The sequence below is a fragment of the Pseudopodoces humilis genome, chromosome 4 (assembly GCF_049639895.1).
Source record: "Pseudopodoces humilis isolate 2021_Gansu_Grassland_sample_001 chromosome 4, ASM4963989v1, whole genome shotgun sequence".
NCBI lineage: Eukaryota > Metazoa > Chordata > Aves > Passeriformes > Paridae > Pseudopodoces > Pseudopodoces humilis.
Genome location: NC_142203.1, coordinates 14742207 through 14761404, shown reverse-complemented (window position 1 = coordinate 14761404; position 19198 = coordinate 14742207). Strand labels below are relative to the sequence as shown.

The 19198-nt window shown below is 37.6% G+C and overlaps 1 protein-coding gene across 1 annotated transcript in view; it reads right to left on the bottom strand.

Annotated features, from left to right (window-relative positions):
* Nucleotides 1-19198, bottom strand: part of ADGRV1 (adhesion G protein-coupled receptor V1) — a 254889-nt gene that overhangs the window by 146838 nt on the left and 88853 nt on the right. The window contains exons 70-78 of the mRNA XM_088054108.1: nt 18513-18986; nt 17579-17722; nt 16165-16336; nt 15638-15773; nt 13205-14046; nt 10190-10307; nt 8361-8532; nt 5044-5286; nt 193-600 (exon numbers count right to left, since the gene is read on the bottom strand). Of these exons, the coding sequence (XP_087910234.1) occupies nt 193-600; nt 5044-5286; nt 8361-8532; nt 10190-10307; nt 13205-14046; nt 15638-15773; nt 16165-16336; nt 17579-17722; nt 18513-18986 (2709 nt within the window). The remainder of the gene's footprint in view (nt 1-192; nt 601-5043; nt 5287-8360; nt 8533-10189; nt 10308-13204; nt 14047-15637; nt 15774-16164; nt 16337-17578; nt 17723-18512; nt 18987-19198) is intronic.

Sequence of the window (19198 nt, the reverse complement as noted above, 5' to 3'; positions counted from 1 at the left end):
CTTCCTTGACTGTGGGACTTGACAATTTCCACTTTTACTTTTGCAGTCTGTGCTTCCGAGTCACTGCTGTGGATGTGATCTGCCTTATTTTAAATATATATATCTATATATATATGTGTGTGTGTGTGTTGTTGCATTATTATACTCTAATTAATGTTATTAGTCATTTAAGAAAGAACAGGAAGTGTTTACCTTATCTATTATATGCACCACAGCAGTAAGCTGTTCTTCTGTAGTTTCTGTAGCCACTTTGACATTCAGATTCTGAAGGATTTTGTGTAAAATGGTGTCATCAAGAGGCTGATGCAATTGATCAATCAGTCCCCAAACTGGCAAGGAGTCCAACTCTGAGACAATGGTGATGTTAGAAATACCATACACATCATCTACCCTGGCACCGCCTGTGGGATTAGAAAGTACAACCTGGAAACGTTTAGGAAATGGGTTTAAAGATCCTGTCTTTGGAGTCAGGGTCACATCCAGGAATGCATTTCTCTGTCCATGTTCAAAAGTCAATAAACCTTCAGATCTGGCAAAATCTTGTCCTGCCACAGCTGGAGATATGAAGGTCCGTCCAATAGGTTCAGGTTTTTGTAGCTCCTTAAAAAAAACCAAAAGAATTTTAGGTAGCATTATGACAGACATAATTGTTCAAAATCACCTGCTGTAAACACATTTTAAATGGGTAAAAACAAAACGTATTAAAAAGAAGTCATCTTACAAAAAGCAGTTATGAGTGATGAAACAATTACATTTAAAATAATTATCTCTCTGAATTAGTAATCCATCAAACCTAGAAGAAGAATTATATATATTGTCACTAGTAAACAGGGTCCCACTCTTTCTTTTCCTGAACAAAAACCACAACACTTCTCTGTGTGAGTAAATACTACAGAAATGTTAGCAGATATGTGAACTCTAGAAGGGTTGATGTTAAGACCATGACTGCAGCACAGAGTCCCTCACTTTATTGTAAAGAAAAGCATTACACATACATAGAAAACTAAATAAAATCAAAGCAAAGCAAAGATTTTGGAAATCTGTTTCCAAATTAATATCAATTCATGGTATTCTAGTCCCAGAATACATACTTAAAAGATGAATAATCCATTTAAAACAAAGGCAGAGCAAGTACCATAAAATACACATGCAAGGCGGATAGATAGACAAATCTATCTACTAATGCTACATGACCTTATTTCCTTGGGAAGCAACATTATTTTTACCTTCCATGAGGTTTGCAGTTACTGTTTCATTCTTCAAAGTCCTGTTCTTTTTGTCTCATGCCATAACCTTGACATTATATATGGTAATATAATAAACTTTCCTTAAGAACCTAACTTTCTGAGCTATATTATCTTTCAAAAGTACATATTAATTTAATAAGTGAATCTTGTATACTGACTCCTAAGAAAAGGCCTCCTATTGAATAAAATGAGGATTTTCATTTGTGAAATACTAGACCCCATTTGAAAATATTTAGCTTTTATTGGTAGAGCTTATTTATGGAACGAGTCAGATATTTTCTGAGTTCACTGGAGAACCTGCTAAGTCAATGCAACATGTAACTGCTCAAAATTGCACTAGACATGATCACTTCACCTGTGAAAATTCCAAGGGGAAGTTTCCTTTTGTTTATCCCTTCACACTGAGAACTAGGAAATGGAAATAAGCAGTAATAAAAGCACTAGTGACAAGAACAACGTCTAAGAAACCTTTGTAGGGATGAGAGAAACATCAGTTTCCAGTTACTGCCTTCCTGTCTTCTGTGCCCTCTTATTTTAAAGCCACTAGTAATACCAATACTTAAGTAATTTGCCATCCTCAAAAATGAAAAATGTCCAAAGGTTGGTTATAAATATTACAAATGGATAAGAGATTGCCCACTATATTTTAGCTTAAATATACACTGGGCAGTAGCAATTTCTTTTCCATTTAACAGCTAAATTATAGTGAATTCTTAGGTTGAATAAATGTGAAAATTTGTTACCACACAATCTAATTGAAACACTTGCCAACTACAATATAATAAATGCATGGCAACACCACGTAAATCTATGTTGTTAAAACAGACATGCATTCAATATAACAATAGAATGCAGGCCCTTTAATTATAAATGGTAAGATTATAGTAACTCATCCTCAAAAGAATTTTAGCCATAAAATCATAAATATTCAAAGCAGATGAGGCCAAGTACTATTCCAATATGATGGTAAACTTGAAAGAATATGTCTTGTAGCCTGCGCCTTGATGCTGGATTTACAGACACTTAAGGAAGTGGCGGAGAGAAATATCATCAGCTGCAATAACAATGAGTGAGGTATGCATCTAAAAGAAGAAAGTGTCAACAACTGTAAGAGTCTTGTGCTAAAAACATAAACATCTCAATAATGAGTGGGGATGATAAAATTTACTTTAACACATGCTATTTTTGATAAGAACAATTTTTTTATTTAGTACTCCAAGAATATTGAATACAATTTGATTAAATTTCTCTTTTCCTAAGTATGATCTGGTAAAACAAATTTATGCCCTAACAGAGCAAGTGTCCTCATGTCTGGATGTTGTATACATATGCATCAGGATAAAACCTTAATTACAGATGAAAAAGCTTCAAAAGATGAAGGCTCACAAGAGCCTTAGAACAAAGTAAGAAATATATTAGATGCCTGGCTGACCATAATCTTTGACTCCACTGCTAAAAAAAAATGCTAAATAAATACGGCTAAAAAAAACATTCTTAACAATGCAATGAGAAAAAGGTCTTTTAATAGTGGAAAACCAAAGAAGCTCAGCCCAGGAAATGTTTGACTGTTTCCTGAAAAAATTGCTAACCACAGTCATATTTACTTTAAAGAATGACCAATTATTAAATGAATCATAAAATCTGTGATTCTACAAATTGTTTGGCTTGAAAAAAATCTTAAAGACTGACTACCCAGTTTCAAAGCCCCTGCAGTGAACAGGGAAAACTTTCACCTGATCAGTGGCTCAGAGCTCCATTGAACCTGGCCTTGAACACCTCCAGGGATATGGAATCCACAGCCTTCTCTTCCCAGAGCCTCACTACTCTCACAGTAAGGAATTTCTTCCTGATATCTAATCTAAACCTGCTGTCTTTCAGCTTTAAGCCATTCCTTCATGTCTTGTCACTACATGCCTTTGCCAAAAATCCCTCTCCAACTTTTGGACAGGTTTCCTTTAGGTGCTGCAAAGCTGCAATGGGATCAGCCCAAAGCCACCTATTCTCCTGGCTGAACAATCCCAATTCTCTCAGCATTTCCTCAGAGCAGAGGTTCTCCATCCCTCTGATGAACTGAGTGGCCTCCTCTGGTCTTGCCACAACAGCTCCATGTCCTTCCTGTGCTGAGGACCCCAGGGCTGGAGGCAGCTCTGCACGAGCACACTCACCAGAAAGGCACAGAAGGTCTGACCCCCCTCCCTCCCCTGCTGCCCACGGGGCTTTGGATGCAGCCCAGGACACGTTTGGCTTTCTGGGATGGGAGATCCCATGGCTGGTTCATGTCCAGCCCCTCACCAGCACCCCCGTGTCCTTGGGGGCAGGGCAGCTCTCGATCTGTTCATCCCCAGCCTGTACTGGGATGCTCTGACCCAGGTGCAGCACTTGGCATTTGGTCTTGTAAAACCTCATGAGATTCCCAGGGGCCACTTGTTGAGCCTCTCCTGGTGCCTCTGGATGGCATCCCATCCTTCAGGAGTGTCAACTGCACTCCTCAGCTTGGTGTCATCTGTAAATTTGCTAAGGGTGCACCTAATCCCTTCACCTACACTGTTAATGAAGGCAGTAAATAACACTGGTTCCAGCACAGATACCTGAGTGACACCACTTGTCACTGGTGTCCACCAGGACTCTGAACCACTGACTACAGCCCTCTGGTGGTCACCATCCAACCACTGTGCTATCCATCAAACAACAGTCCATCCAAATCCAACATTAAATACTTCTTTCCAGTTTAGAAAGAAGGATGTTGTGGGGGATTGTCAAGGCCTTACAGAATTTCAGATAAATGACACCTGTAGCCCTTCCATTGTACACTGATGTAATCCCCCATCATAGAAGCCCACTAGGTTGGTCAGGCAGGACTTGCTCTTGGTGAAGCTGTGCTGCCTCTCAGCAATCTCCTCCCTGTCCTCCATGTGCCTTAGGAGACCTCCTGGGAGGATTTGTTCCATGATCTTCCCAGACAGAAAGGTGAGGCTGACTGGCTGGGAGATCCCAGGGTCTTCCTCTCTACCCTTCCCTTTTTAAAGCTGGGTATAGTAACACCGCTTTTCCAGTCATGAGGGATTTCACCTGATTGTCAAGACTTTTCAAATAACAAGGGAGACTGTCTTGTCAAGAACATCAGCCAATTCCCTCAGGACTCTGGGATGCACCACTTTAGATCCCATAGAGTTGTGTACATTCAGTTTTGTCAGGTGGTCATGAACCTGATTTTCCCATACAGTGGGAGACACTTGCTCCCCCATCCTGCTGTCCATCAACTTCAGTGGTGTAGGAAAAAAAGGTTGCCAGTGAAGACTGGCAGAAAAGTTGTTGAGTCCATTAACCTTTTGTTGCTACCAGTTTTCCAGCATTGTTTATTGGGGAAAATACATTCTTTGAGCTTCCCTTTCTGGTTAACATACCTCTAGAAGCCCTTCCTGGCTCTTTTTGTGTCACCTTGCCAGGTTCACTTCCAGCTTCACCTTGGCTTTCCTTACGCATTCACACTCCCTCTCTATTCTCTTCCCAGCTCACCTGTCCTTGCTTCAATTGCTTGGGCATTTGCTTCTTTCTCTTTAGTTTGACCAGCAAGTTCTGACTCAGCAACGCCAGTCTCCTGCCTTCATTGCCTGATTTCTTGCACTTGGGCATTGCTAGTTCATGTGTTCTATGAAAGACCCTCTTAAAGATCTGTCAGCTGAGGGCAATTTCCCAGGGGGCAATTTCCCCTGACTACTCTTCCCTGAAGAGCTGGAAGTCTGCTTCCCTAAAGGTCAGTAAAAGATATAAAATAAATTAAATAATAATGTCTTACCTGCATACTGTAGCTAACCATTGTGGTTACTGATGTACCGGAGTCTCTAAGAACTTGCAGACTGATTAAAGCTGTCTTCTTATAAGCCACAGCAAATCGAGATCCCACAGCAAAATACACTAAACCATGAGGAGCATCACTCTCCAGGACAGTTATAAAAGCAAATCTGGCACTGTTGTTCAAAGCAGCTCCTGAGCTTACAGCATACAGCTCAACAAAAATGTAAGTTTCAAATTCTGGTACCTGTAAGTGAAGGATGATTTTCATATTGTTGTAAGATCTATTAATAACTTTCAGCTTTAAAAAAATGTTTATATATTATGTTGTACACACAGTGGATCACCTTAATAACACTTCCCACAAGCATGCTTCCAGAAATGTACACTAAGTACAGTAAAATATATCCTAAAAGCAATACTGCAATGGGCTTCACTCTGTCAGGCGCAATAATTAAATCCCAGATTTTCACATGGAACTTACTGCATAAATTAGTTATTTAAATAGCTATTTTAATAGCAGACATTGTGGCTGTAAATTTGACATAAATGACAGTAAACTCTCCAAGACTGCCATAATCCAGATTATGGATTTACATAGATGTACAGTTTATGAAGAATTTGCTCTTTCTTTTTACCTTAAAAAAAGGCTTGTACCTACCTACGCACTTTTGGAAAACCTGCACAGAATTAAATACGCAATTTTGAAAATGCAATTAATTTACATAATAACTCTCCGATATTCAAGTACTGAACTCAGTTAAAATTCTGAAAAACATTTTATATACAACACTAATATGTTTATGCATGTTTTACAAGAAATTAAAAACTCAGAAGATTAGCACACTTAACTGAATTTATTGAAAATCTCAGAGCTTAGGCAATACCATTTGATAGAGTTTGTGGTCAGAATTGCGGCCAGAGTAGAGCGGGGTGACAACACGTAAGAGGAACAACTCTGCAGACACCAAGGTCTGTGGAGAAGGGGGAGAAGGTGCTCCAGGTACCCAAGCTGGGATTCCTCTGCAGTCCATGGTGCAGGCCATGGTGAAGCAGCTGTGCCCCTGCAGCCCATGGAAATCCATGGGGATGCAGAGATCCACCTGCAGCCCATGGAGAAGGCCCATACTGGAGCAGGGGGATGCCTGAGAGGAGGTTATGACCCCATGGGTAGCCCACACTTGAGCAGGTTGCTGGCAGGGATCTGCAGACCCATGCAGAAAGGAGCCCACACTGGAACAAGGACTTTTGCTGGCAGGACTTGTGACAGTGTGGGGCACCCACACTGGAGCAACCTGTCCTTGAAGGACTGCACCCTATGGAAGGATGACCATGCTTATGTTCTCCAGTTTCTGGAGAATTGCTGCCTGTGGGATGGACTCATGTTGAAGAAGTTTCCCGTTGGAGGGACCCCATGGTGAAGCAGGGGAAAGACTCTTCCTCCTCCTGAGCAGCAGCAGGAACAATATGTGATGAAATTTCATTATTATGAAAATACCCCATTTCACAAATCTGTTTGTTGCTGGAGAGGAAGGGGTAGAGCTGGAAGGAAGAGGGGATAGTGGAAGGTGTTTTAAGGTCTTAGTTTACTTCTCATTATCCTGCTCTGATTTTATTAGCAAAAAATTCAATTAATATCTCTAATTTGAGCCTCTTTTGCCCATGATGATGTTTGGTGAATGATCTTTCCTGGTCCTTGTCTCAACTCATGAACCCTTTGTTATTTTCTCTCTCCTGCCCAACTGCAGAGTGGAGTGATATAAAAGCTTTGGTGGGTGCTTGGTATTCAGCTAGGGTCAACCCACTACATGAAAAAGCTTTGTGTTTCAGCTCTGAATTCTTGGAAATCCTACTTTAATTCTAGGATTTTTAGCTAATAAAGTCAATACTGCTGATGAAGTAAAACTTACAAAAGCGAGAATGTATCCTACAAAAATGTAAAGTATTAATTTATTTTTTACTTCATTTTTTTACACATTTACTACTAATCTACAAGCTAACTTATGAAAGAAGAATTGGAAGGATAATTAGGAAATATTTGGAGGGATAAACAGCATATGTTTTCAATTAAATTGTTAAGTAGTTCTCTAAATTAAATGTTCTTGAGTAATGATAGGTGCAATCATACTGGAAGGAATGGGGAGCTTCAGCCTTCTGTTAGCACTTGCTAGAACGGCACAGGCTTGCTTGCTTCACGTGGCACATCTGCATGTGTCTGCAGCTTCTGCACTGCTGTCATTAAATACTGATATCACTTCTTTGGTCTAAAGAAGTTCATAACCTCAGTTTACTCAGCGGGGCATCCTGTGTCCTATACACCTATTCATTTGCTCTGTAATGTAAAGATAACATCTGAAGATGGAGAAGGAAAATGGCCCTCTTAGTGAACTAAGGGAATGCATCCTGTTTCCTAAACAGGAAATCCCTATTTCCCACATATAGCATCTTGCAATATTTTCTAGAACTGAGTCAGAAAAACCATGGAAACCTTCCCATCTAGTGTTTTTCTACTGCCCAGACTTTGGCTTTGCCTCTAGCCTGTGTGCTAGGATAATTTCTTAGAAAATTTAAAACTCTCCAACTTTAAAAGAATGGCAAACATTAATCCTTCCTTTCTTAAGGGATTACTCTAACCACTAGGTATTCACACTAAAATATTTTTTCCTTCTCTTTTCAATAAACATGACTGAACACTGTGTTACGTGTTAATACAATCATGTCTGTAATTTAGAGTGCCAGATGGGTCTCGCAAGGCTGTTAGACTTAGACAAATGCAATTTAGTGAATGATGGCTCCTAAATTGAACTTCACTATTCACAAGGTGGGTGTGAACAGATCTTTAGACACTAGGAGATTCTTACACAGTTTTATGAGCTTTCACAGATCACTGTGCTAGATTTAGGAATTTAAAATTACACACAAGTTAGACTCAAAGGGTTTTTTTGTGCAATTAAATATTACTTATAAAATGTTTTCCATAAACCACCCTAAGAAATGCTTTGATAGATGAAAAACTTATTGTGTGAAGGATAAGAGTATATGACCAAATATTTCATTGAAACAACTCCATTCTTTTTTATTACTGTTTTATAAAATCTAAGATCTGCAATTTACTCTTCAAACTAAATACTTATTTCCTTCTGAAATTTTTACCAGTCATAGTGGATGCAGTACAAGACTATAAATAAATGTGTTCAAGAGAAGGCAAGCAGATATCAAGTTACTATTCTCAAACTAAGCATCATTTCCTGTGGACCAGAGTTTTTTCATCTTGACAAATTGGAATTCAATGCTGTAGATAAATGAGCAATACTTACTTACCTGATCAGGTTTTATTTCAATGGAAATGTTGCACGTTGTTTGACCTGCCATGCAGGTCGTGGCTCCCAGCACAGATACAAGCTCATTCTCCAAGTTCACACCATCCTTCAGAAGGACAACAGCTGTTTTATTAAAGGTCACACGCCAGAAGACCATCACATCTTCAAAAGCCCTATAAGCAAAAGAGAAGAATATGCATGTATTGAAGGAAAGATTTAGGAAACATAAGCCACAGACATATCATACACTTAATGTTGTTATTCAAAACTTATCAATAGGGAATCAACAGCTTTAAAATGAAAAAAATAGGTTGGTTTTTTTTACATTTCTTCATCTAATATCTATTTAGATGATAAAAATAAAAAAAGGTAACAGAAGAAGGAAATAAAGAAATTGTGGGAACCCAGATGCTTCTTAATTTTTGTTTCAAGTAACATGCAATTATCTGTATAAGAGACAGCTGTGCTTGGAAAGCAGGGATGTGCCCAAGTACTTTCATAAATACTATAGTAACCATTGGCCTGGAAAGCCAGGTAGAAGTTGTCATTCCTGTAAGTGAATATATATATATATACACACACACACACATATATATATATATATATATATATATATATATGCTAATTAGAAAAAAAGTGAAGACATAAGCATACTGACACATAACTGCTTAACTGCTCCTTGCAGTACTCATAGCTAGTTACATTACACAGAGAGGTGAGAATTGGAATTACACCTTTAGCAGTGCAAATACTTTACCTTAAGCAGAACCTTCACACTTGCTAACTTACAGCATAGAATGCTAAGCATTTGAGTTTTTCCTGTTTCTGCTTTGTACCAATAAAGTGACAGACCTAATTATATTCACAACTTAAATGCCCTGTTGTTGTAGTTGATAGCCTGAAATGTATCTTTTCCCATCTTTTAGTTGTAATTCCCCCCCAGCTTCTCTTTCTCCTGTTTACCTGGCGTCAAGTTACCATGGTTACTGAAGTTTCTCTCCTCAGCCCCATGGCGAGAGGCCGGGTAGAGTAAAGAGAGGACCCCGCTGGCATTTCCAGCTGCTTGAAGTTTCTTTAGCCCAGGAAAGCACGGGGTTGGGAGAAGAGAACTCTTCTTTCCAACACGGAAGTTTGTAACTTTTTCCTGTTCCAGAATGCCTCTAAACGAGGGAAGCTGAGAGGGCATGCTTACCTTGCCTTCCCTTTCTTTCCCCCCTGTGTTGCCAGGAAACCAAGCCCCCCCTCTCCCCCCCTCTGCCCCTCTGTATAGAATACTCCCACACCTTTGTGGGCATTTGAAGAAGTTAGTGTCTGTTATTTTTTATCTTGGCGTGTGTAACCTTGATTTGTAGAAAGTTTGTAAGATGTACTAACTGAGAAAAATAATTGGTTCCCTCTCTGATGTTCCCTCCCTCCGAGAAACCCTGTTAAAAGAGACCCCCCCAAACCCCAAATCCTTTGTCTCTCATCCTTTGGATTCCCCTTCACAGAAATAAACTGTGGAATGCAAACCAGAGAGAGAGTCCCCCCCTAATTTCTTTACTCGCTCTATAGACTTGGATTCTTGAAGAAAATCAGTGAACCCCACAAACATATGCTGGCTCGAAACTCGAGTGAAGAGAAACCTCATCACTGAGCTAGTCGGGCCACACTCAAGAAGATCGAGTCACCCTGTGGCCAAAATCTGTGAAGCTATTAAATGAGACACTTGTTAAAAAGCTCTGTGATGAAAACCTCTTCCACTAACAGTAGCTCCTGTGATTCAAGACAACATATTACAGAGTGATTACAGAGTGTGGGAAGAGCACTGGAATCAGCTGTTGCCTGCACCTGTTTGGTTGCCGTGCGACAGTCAGCAGCACTTCTCTGTTTTCTGAGTCTTCATCAAGTATCAGGCCACTTTGTACTTCTGGAATGAATCCCAAAATACCGTTCTGGAGATCGCTTCCTGTGTAGGAAATAGTCCATGAAATTATTAAGCAAGAAAGTTAAGCTGAGAGTAAATTATATTTTTAATATGAACAACTGCTAAAAATGCAGTTAGGTATGTCAAAGCATGCTGCTCAATTCTCTTAATATTTCCATTCTTAATTTACACTCTAGAATTTCAAATTTAGAATACAGCATTTCTAAATTTTATTTTTAACTATAGAGTAGTAATAACTATTTTTGAAAGCAAATTCCTTATGAGAGTCTTGGCACCATTTTTGCATGTAAGCTTGTATTTTCAGCAGCATTCAACAAACTGACTGAACTCTGTGTGTCTTGACTTCAAGAGACTAGGTGTTACAGTAATCTCCAAAATAATCTCAAAAGCCTTGCCTATAATGCCTTTATGAGACAATCCCTCCAGCTATGTATGAGACAATCCCTCCAGCTATGTTTATCATAAATCTGAAAACATTCTCTCTGGACAGAAATGGGCCTCAACATATAAAGAAGGTAATGTGATAAAGATGGGATTCCAGTGACATAACTTAAGCTTTCTTATTCATCCTATCCATGATGTGGTTGAACCCATCCATTTTCACAGATTATTACATCGACTTTTCTCTTGCATCTTTAATTCTATGTGTGGAACTAATGAGCTGCAAGACACCACATTTTTCTCAGGGGAATGCAAGTATCTTCAGAAAAACAGCAGTTGAAGATAAAAATTCCCAGTGTTAATGAGGGGAAACTAATGTCTTACAGTGCTCAATAAAATCATGCTTCTAAAGGATTTCTCCTTGCAGGTAGTGATGGCTTTACTCTGGAATTGAAAAGGCAATCTACTTCTACCCCAGAGCTTACTAAAAGTCAATATATATATTAAGATGAACAGAAACTATGTTTTTGCTCATGTGCTTGTACAAATATTTAACCTGTGGTGTTTATCTATACACTTAAATGCAGGTGCATGCTTTGACCCTTCTCCTTAATCTATTGTCTCATGTTCCAACTTTATGGACACTTCGTACTGTGGGTATAACTCTAGAGCACACTAACACACTTCTGAGGTGTTCAATACAAGCTTGAATTCCAACCTGTGTCTATACACATACTTCTGCAGTGAACATGCATATCTGGGGAACTGGTTCGCTAGAACCAGTTCCTGTGTAAATTTCTGTGTAAATTACCATTTCTGTGGTAAATTCTAGAGACAATGCACATGAAGAGAATGTGTTTCATATGATCTGGTTTTGTATATGATCTTGATTACTTCCTACACTCATCCAGCAGCACAGTTTAATCCTAGTTCTCAATACCTATACTGATTCCTTAAGCCTACCTAAATACACAAAACTCCCAGTAATAATGTACCTTGCTTTCTTGATTAGCCTAAACTGAGTTAGCCTAAAATTCGTTCCAATGCCCAACTTCTTTCTAAAACTTAATCTATGTTGCAGGTTGGACTGGTATCTATTCAGTTGGTAAGTCTGACAGATATCTAAAAGATAGAGGAAACTGGAGTTCTGACATCACTTTCTCACAGTAGCACAATGACTGAAAGAAAAACTCTTCTTTGGTGTCCTTGTCCTCCATCCCCAGAAGCAGAGCATGACTACCCTGCAGATATGAACAGCATAGTAGCAAAGAATGAAAACAGAAACTGTTTTTTATACTTTGTACCTTTGTAAAAGTCACTGAACTTAAAAATACAAAGTATAAGAAATACATGTGACAGAATGCCAACTTAATTCGGGTTAAAAGGGCCCTTTAAGTCTCTAGTCCAAAACCCTTCTCAAAGCTGAATTATTTCTGAAACCAGACCAGATGGCTCAGAGGTCTGGGGCTTGGAAAACTTCCAGGGATGGAGAGAGACCATGCAACCTCCCCAGGCAACCTGTGCCATTGGCTCTCTGTACTGAATAGAAGAAAATACTCAGGCTAAACCTCATTTCAACTTATATTCACTGTCTCCCATCAAGCACTGCTGCCATAATACATTATTTAAATAATGGGTCAGTAAATTTTTATGTCTCTCTTTTAGGTAATCTTATGGTCTCAGTAGGAGCTATGTCTTCCTGTATTCAAATGCTCCATGACATTTTCTTTTACAAAATCATGTTTCATAGACTGTTAGGAAAAGGAAAGAAAAAAAATGGTAAAAGAAAAAGTAAAAGAATCTTAGAGCATCCTGGAACTCGGAAAGCAAAGCACCTGAAGTAGCAAAATACAAATCATTTGGTCTTTAGAAACAAACCACTCAAAAAAAAAGGCAGTGATCTTTTTGTGCCATAAACTGTCAAGAAGTGGTCAGTATTTACAGTTATACAAAATATTTTGGTCTGAACACAGCACTACAGTACTGTGAGAAAGAATCATTTGTACAATACCAAGAACAAACAATGGAAGCCCAGCATTTCTGTAACAGATTCCTCTTGGACACTTTAATTTTCATACCACAAATTAATTGGTGACTCTTCTCATAGTCATAGGTCTGCATCATAAATTATCCCACTTATTCTTTGTATTTGGAAATCATGGATCTACTGAGATGGGAATCTCACATCCCAGAAGGAAGGGTTGGAACAAGAAAATGGCAAAAAACCAAATGAGCCTGCAATGCTACTCCATCTCCAACACAAACACTTATGCTCAGTGTTCTCCCTTCATAAAGGACAAGAACAGAGAAAAGCAGCACCTATAGACGTATTTTGAGTTACATTGCTAAGGGAAGCTAAGTGGACTTTATGTATTAGGTGCTTCCTCTCATCTGGAAAATGTTCGTGTTGGGAATAGAATACCCTGCTTATTATCATATAGAATTCCAATTTTACATGAAAATTGCTATAAGAACATATAGTTGTTTACTGTTATTTAATTCAAGTATATTTACCCATGACCTGTGAGAAATATTACCTGAAATAATTACTGTTGCAAAAGCAGCAAATCCATGTTCATCCTTTCCTTCCACAATCTGAGCTCCATACTCAGGATTTGAGAGGAAAACATAAAATGATTCCTGCCCTTCAGGCTCATCATCATCAAAAATTTTTATGGAGACCTGGCTTTCACTTTCTCCATCCAGTAAAATCAGAGAGATTGTCTGTTCTTCAAAATCTTCTCCTTCCGTTGCCCATGAGAAGTTTGATTTTCCATAAACATTTCCAAAAGGAAACATTGCACTCTGTGCACTCACTCCCCCAAAAGTTTTAACAGTTATTTTAATATCACCAATAAATCCCTTGGTCCTTCTGATCTGAAGCACTGCTCTGTTGGAGGTATTGCTGTTTGTATCTTCTTCAACATAAACAAACTCTGGCCCCAAACTTAGTATTCCATGATGAATATCATTAGCCAGGATATTAACTGTTGCAACACTGAAAGCTGGATTCAAACGGGGACTCCAGTCAAGGTTTGCAGGTTGAACATCCAGAATTTCCACAGAAGTCAAATTTACAAAAAAAAATTCTTGTATTTCAGACACAGTGTCATCAATTATTGATATTTCTATCACTGCATTTGTCTGAAAATGTGAAAACATAAGCTCTCCATTGTAGATGGGTGTAAAGTCTTCTAGTGGTTTGGCACTTCCTGGAATGGTCTGATATGTCAGTTTAGTGAGATTACTTTGAAAACCAAACAATCTCTGAACATGTAGTCTGACTACCTGGACATCTTCTTCAACTGAAACTGACCTTGAGTTAAGATCAAACTGGAAGATCCCCATTGGCTCAATATTAGCTATCGTAAATCCTGATCTGAAACAGAAACAATATCACATTAATAGTGGAAATACAAATAATGAAAAGCAGAACAATCAAACATAATAATTGTCAGTGAGCAATCAATGATGGATGCAAGAAAGTGGAGTAAAAAAAGCGTAACAGTAGAGGGAAGAAATAGCAACCATACAAAGCAAGACATAAAGAGGTTCCCTTAAAGTTGCTTTTGTAATATTTGGATTAAGCAGCCCTCCATGGGCTTAAAGCACACTAAGTCAAGACAGGATACTGAGTAAATGATACATGAAATATGGTCTTACTGACCATAATGGAGAGGCAAAGGAAAGTAGGTCATCCTACTGTGGACATAATATAGGAGTATAATATAGCCACTACAAGGAATAATAGTTTTAAACATTGAACAAACCTCCTGTACCAAGGGAAAACTGTGAAGTAGACAGCTGCTAGCAGTCTACAGTTTTAGCTAGGATGCTAGAGAAGGACAGGAAGTTATTTTAAAATATACAATAAGGCTTTGAAATACTGCTTTTTTACAATATTACTCAAAGTATTTTTTTCTATATCTGAGTCTTGTTATCAGTATAAATTTAAGCTATACTTTGTTCACATTAAATACATACCCATCTTATGACAAAATATTAGACTGACTCTGCTAAGTCTTGTGTCATCCCCTTCTCTAGAACTGAACCATTATTCAGTGCCAGAGGCTATCAAATGGCACAATTACAGTGAGAGGATTTGGCTAACAGATGAGACTCTTCCACCACTTTGGAAGCCAAAAAACTCTAAAAGTAATTGTGAGCTTTACGTCTTGTGGGATGCAGTCTTAAGTTTTCTAGGAAAGGTTATTCTCATACACTCAAGGTATTTGACTCACACAGTAAACACGTGCTTGAGCACTCAAGGATAGACAAGCCTAGGAGAAAGGGCCAGCTTAGGCATCTGGTTCACTCCTGACTTCCTTCATATCTAACCATATTTAACATGGTGAAGCCAGTACCTTTCTCCATATGGTATTAATCTATGCAGATTTTTTTGTACACTTTCATCTTCAATAAGGAAGAGTGAAAAGTCTGAAGAACAGATAACAATTTAACTGAGATGATAAACTATGCTGAATGTAATGTTTTAATTTTTCTGAATAAAAAGAGAGTTTAATATAAATTAGGCATTTTTAGAGCATTTCTAATTAAATTTGATTTATTTTAAATAATGTTTGTCATTTAAGATCTTCTAAATATGGATTTTTAGGGACACTGAAAATTGGAAGAGTTTATTTCCTTCTTCAGCCTCCTGGTTAAAACTGTTGATCTTGGTTCTTCAACCTAACTGTCTTTCCTGAATGTCTAAATACATTATAGGCATCTCAGATCCCAATGTCAGGAAACTGACTGAAATTGAAAAAAAGCCTCACTTCCAGGCAGATCATATCTGTAGTACTGTAGGTATTTGTTTACATGTGAGACAAGACATAGAAATTTATCAAAAAAGGAACTACAATTTGATAGCTACCTATAATTTAACAGGGATTTGTATGAGGTATATGCCTCTATACATGTCATAATTCTTATAGCATCAGTGCAACTCAAAAGTGTAATACTCTTACCTCAGGCGAGCCCCACCAGACACATTGCTGTGCACTGCTGTTAAAGTGATGGCAAATGTCTCAGGTTTATTTAGGCTTGGAGTAGCCTGAAATGAAATTACTTTACTTTCCTCCCCAGAGGAAAATACAACAGTACCTGAAAGGAGAATGATTGATAAAGTCAAAATTACTAAAGGTGAATTCTCTTTTTACCTGGAAATACACCAGCATAGTGCTTTAGTCACAATTCCGCTCCATTGAGGTGAATAAATTTTCATGATAAAGGCCTTTCCTATAGGAAGCTGTCCTTCAGTTGCATAGCATTGTGTCTATGAAGAAAAGTTTTTTTTTTTTCTCATGAATTAAATATGTCCTTACAGATAAAAATTGGATCAGGCTATTTCATTCCAATGACTCTTCATTAATAAAGGAAACTTGTAGAGCACAAATGTAGGGTACAAAGAACTAAAAGGTGGTATCCTCACTTATGCAACTGTCATAGCTGCTGTCATTGTAGCTGTACATAATATGTTGCACTAATTACTCACCAAATGGAGGTGTAATATTGCCTAGTTTAACAGAGTCAGTGACTAGGTCTGGTGGGCATCCTGAAATCCAGCTAACTGTTACAGAGCCATAAGCTCCTCTTCTGGTTATGACAGCATGGCCTGTCCCTGCTACAATGTTTGTAAGTCGTAATATCACAGATTCAAAGCCAACCTGTGGAAACATAGTAGATTTTATCAAAAAATGGAATAAAAATGGACAATAACATACATGAAAGCATAGTACCTTTTGTAAAATGGGCATCTTAAGACTGCATACATATAGATAAATACATGTATATACATATAAATATATGTGCATGTATACACAGATATATATTTCCTTCACACCTCTTTAATAATACTTGCAAAGTTTAGATTTCTGGCAATTAGATTGCAGGGAAAAGGCCTGAGTGATATTTCAGTCCTGAAAACACTGACTACATCTTTCTGTATCTCTGGTTTAGAAGAAAAATAAATCAAGCCTGCCCTCAGTGCAGGTTATTACCTCACACATAGTAACTGTACTACTCTCTCTCTCTCTCTGTATGTAAATATTTACACATATAATTAGGTCTAAGATAAGTTATTAATTATGTATTCAGTGAAAAGTAAGTTGTTGCCCCATGATACTGTTCACAAAATTATTCTTGCTACTGAGATCTACATTTCTTTTTCTCTGAGCAGGAAATAGGGGTGAAGATAATTTCCATCATCTAAAAGCAATGATAAATGGTAGAATATGGTATATAACAGTATTCCCATAAAAAGTGTATACAGAAAGACTATTTGACTTAAGTTTCATTGTAAATTTAAAACCAAAACAATGCTTCAAGATAATAAAAATCATTAAGCAAAAAATTCAATAAAATTTAAGAGTTAAAATCTCATCATGCCTTTGTGTGACATAAAAAAAGGGAATGGTAGCACATATACCTTATCAAAGTATGAAAATTATCTTTTCTCACTCTCATTCAAAATAGACAAAAGGAAAATTCATCACTCAACGATTACCAAATTTACTGACATCTGCATTAACAAATTTACTGACATCTGCATTAACACCTAGCATATATTCCATCTCTTTTTGCACATAATACTGAATCATAAAACTTACAGAAACATTGTCCAGATTTACTTATTTTCCTTTAAGGCTTAGAACTCCCATTTCATGTAAATATTTACACAAGTTACATTTTATAGATGAAGAGGCCTTTTCCAACTGTATTAAAACATTTCTACAAGAATTTGTATCAGAGGAAAGAAAAATGTACAGTGAAAGTAATAATAGGAAAAATCTCCTCCATCATATTGATTACAATGAAAACTTCACTGAATTCTTATACCAGGTATCCTCTGTAGTGAAGTGTACCTTTCTTCTGTGGTAGGAACATGACACCCCAATCAGGCTACTGACCTGTGAATTGGCAGCTTCCTCAGGAATAAGCAGCACAACAGATTTTGCTATTCCCAATATTTTAGGCACTTCCTTGGCACTTCCCCTAACCAGGCTTACATTAGTCAGTTCCAGAGTAAAATTCAAGCCCAGTAAAATAAATGCCTTTGAGAGAGAGAATTAAAAATATAGAAATTTAATTCCACTAAAATAACACGATCCAACAGTTCAAATAACATAATTCAATAAAGTTCAAATAACAGTTCAAATAAAATTAACAAAACAACCTGCAAATTTTGTTTGCTTACATACAAAGCAGAAATTTCAAGACAAGTGTTTTGTTGATGTTTCTCAAAGAATTACAGTTAAACCATCAATATTGTGAAATAATCTGCCAGCAGTTTGCTGGAATGTGAGGTTGTAAAGCAAACATTTTAAAATTGCCATTTTAAAAAGTTGTATCTGATACATTGGGCCTCAGCTTGATTTTGTTAGGATTAAAAATATTTAAGATGGTTGTAAGAGCATGTAAGAGGGGATGTAAGACTGTGATAATAATGACAAACAACAAGGAAACACAGAAAACTGCAGGTACATTTAGCTTCTTCTTCATTGGTCATGAATCAGGTCACCATTTACACCATTTACAATCCAGAAGAAACTTATGAAAATATTTGCATACATAAGAATAAGATATTGAACTGATAGTAACACAAAACAACAATGTGAGGAAACATTAAATATCGGAACACATGCACAGCAGTGTCTGCAATTACTATCAGAAAATGTGATTTTCAAATCCAGTTTTACTCCATAAAGAGGAAATTCATAACATCAAAACTCTCTTTTCTGCTTCTACATAGTGGATACTAGTGAGAGTTTTGTGTCTTATTTGTATTGTGATGAAACAAACGGATACAATAGATACCATAGGAGCTAAAAGAGTAATACACACCTGGTTGCTAATTGGCACTCTTTTTACTCCAAAGCTGGCACCGTCCTTTATTGTGAGGAATCCCACCTCATTCTCAGGTTCAATTAGTGCTTCATCATAAGGGGATATGACACGGTACTCGACCATCACTTCTCCAAATGCCCCAGCATGCCGAGTTACATTAATCTGAACATAGCGATCCAGGGCTTTTTCTACCAATACTGACTGATGATCAGAGTACAGGGCAAACATTCCGTAAGGATCGTCATTTGCAAACACTGTGATCTTTGAAATTCCCTTCTCATGGTCTAAATCTGCTCCACCTTCCACTGAAATCAGCTGTACCTCATAGTTTTCATCCAGTTCTGGAACATCATCAGGTAACAGGTAGATAGTTATCTCAGCTGTACTCTGCTGGTCAGCAATGACAACAGATCCCTCTGTCTCAAGAAAGTCACCTGTGATGTCAGATTCACTACATATTTCCCAGTAAACCTGAAATTAGTATAGAAAATGCAAAATATAAAAGAAAAATTACCTCCAAAGATAGAAACTTGCATATTCAGAATTCAGTATAGATAGGATACGGAACAGACTGCTTTTAAATAGGTAAAATAAAAATTGTTTTGGGTATGCATAGGAAGAATATTCTATCACACAGGTATCTTTCAAAAGAGTGTGTTATTTCACTAACAGAGCTATGAATA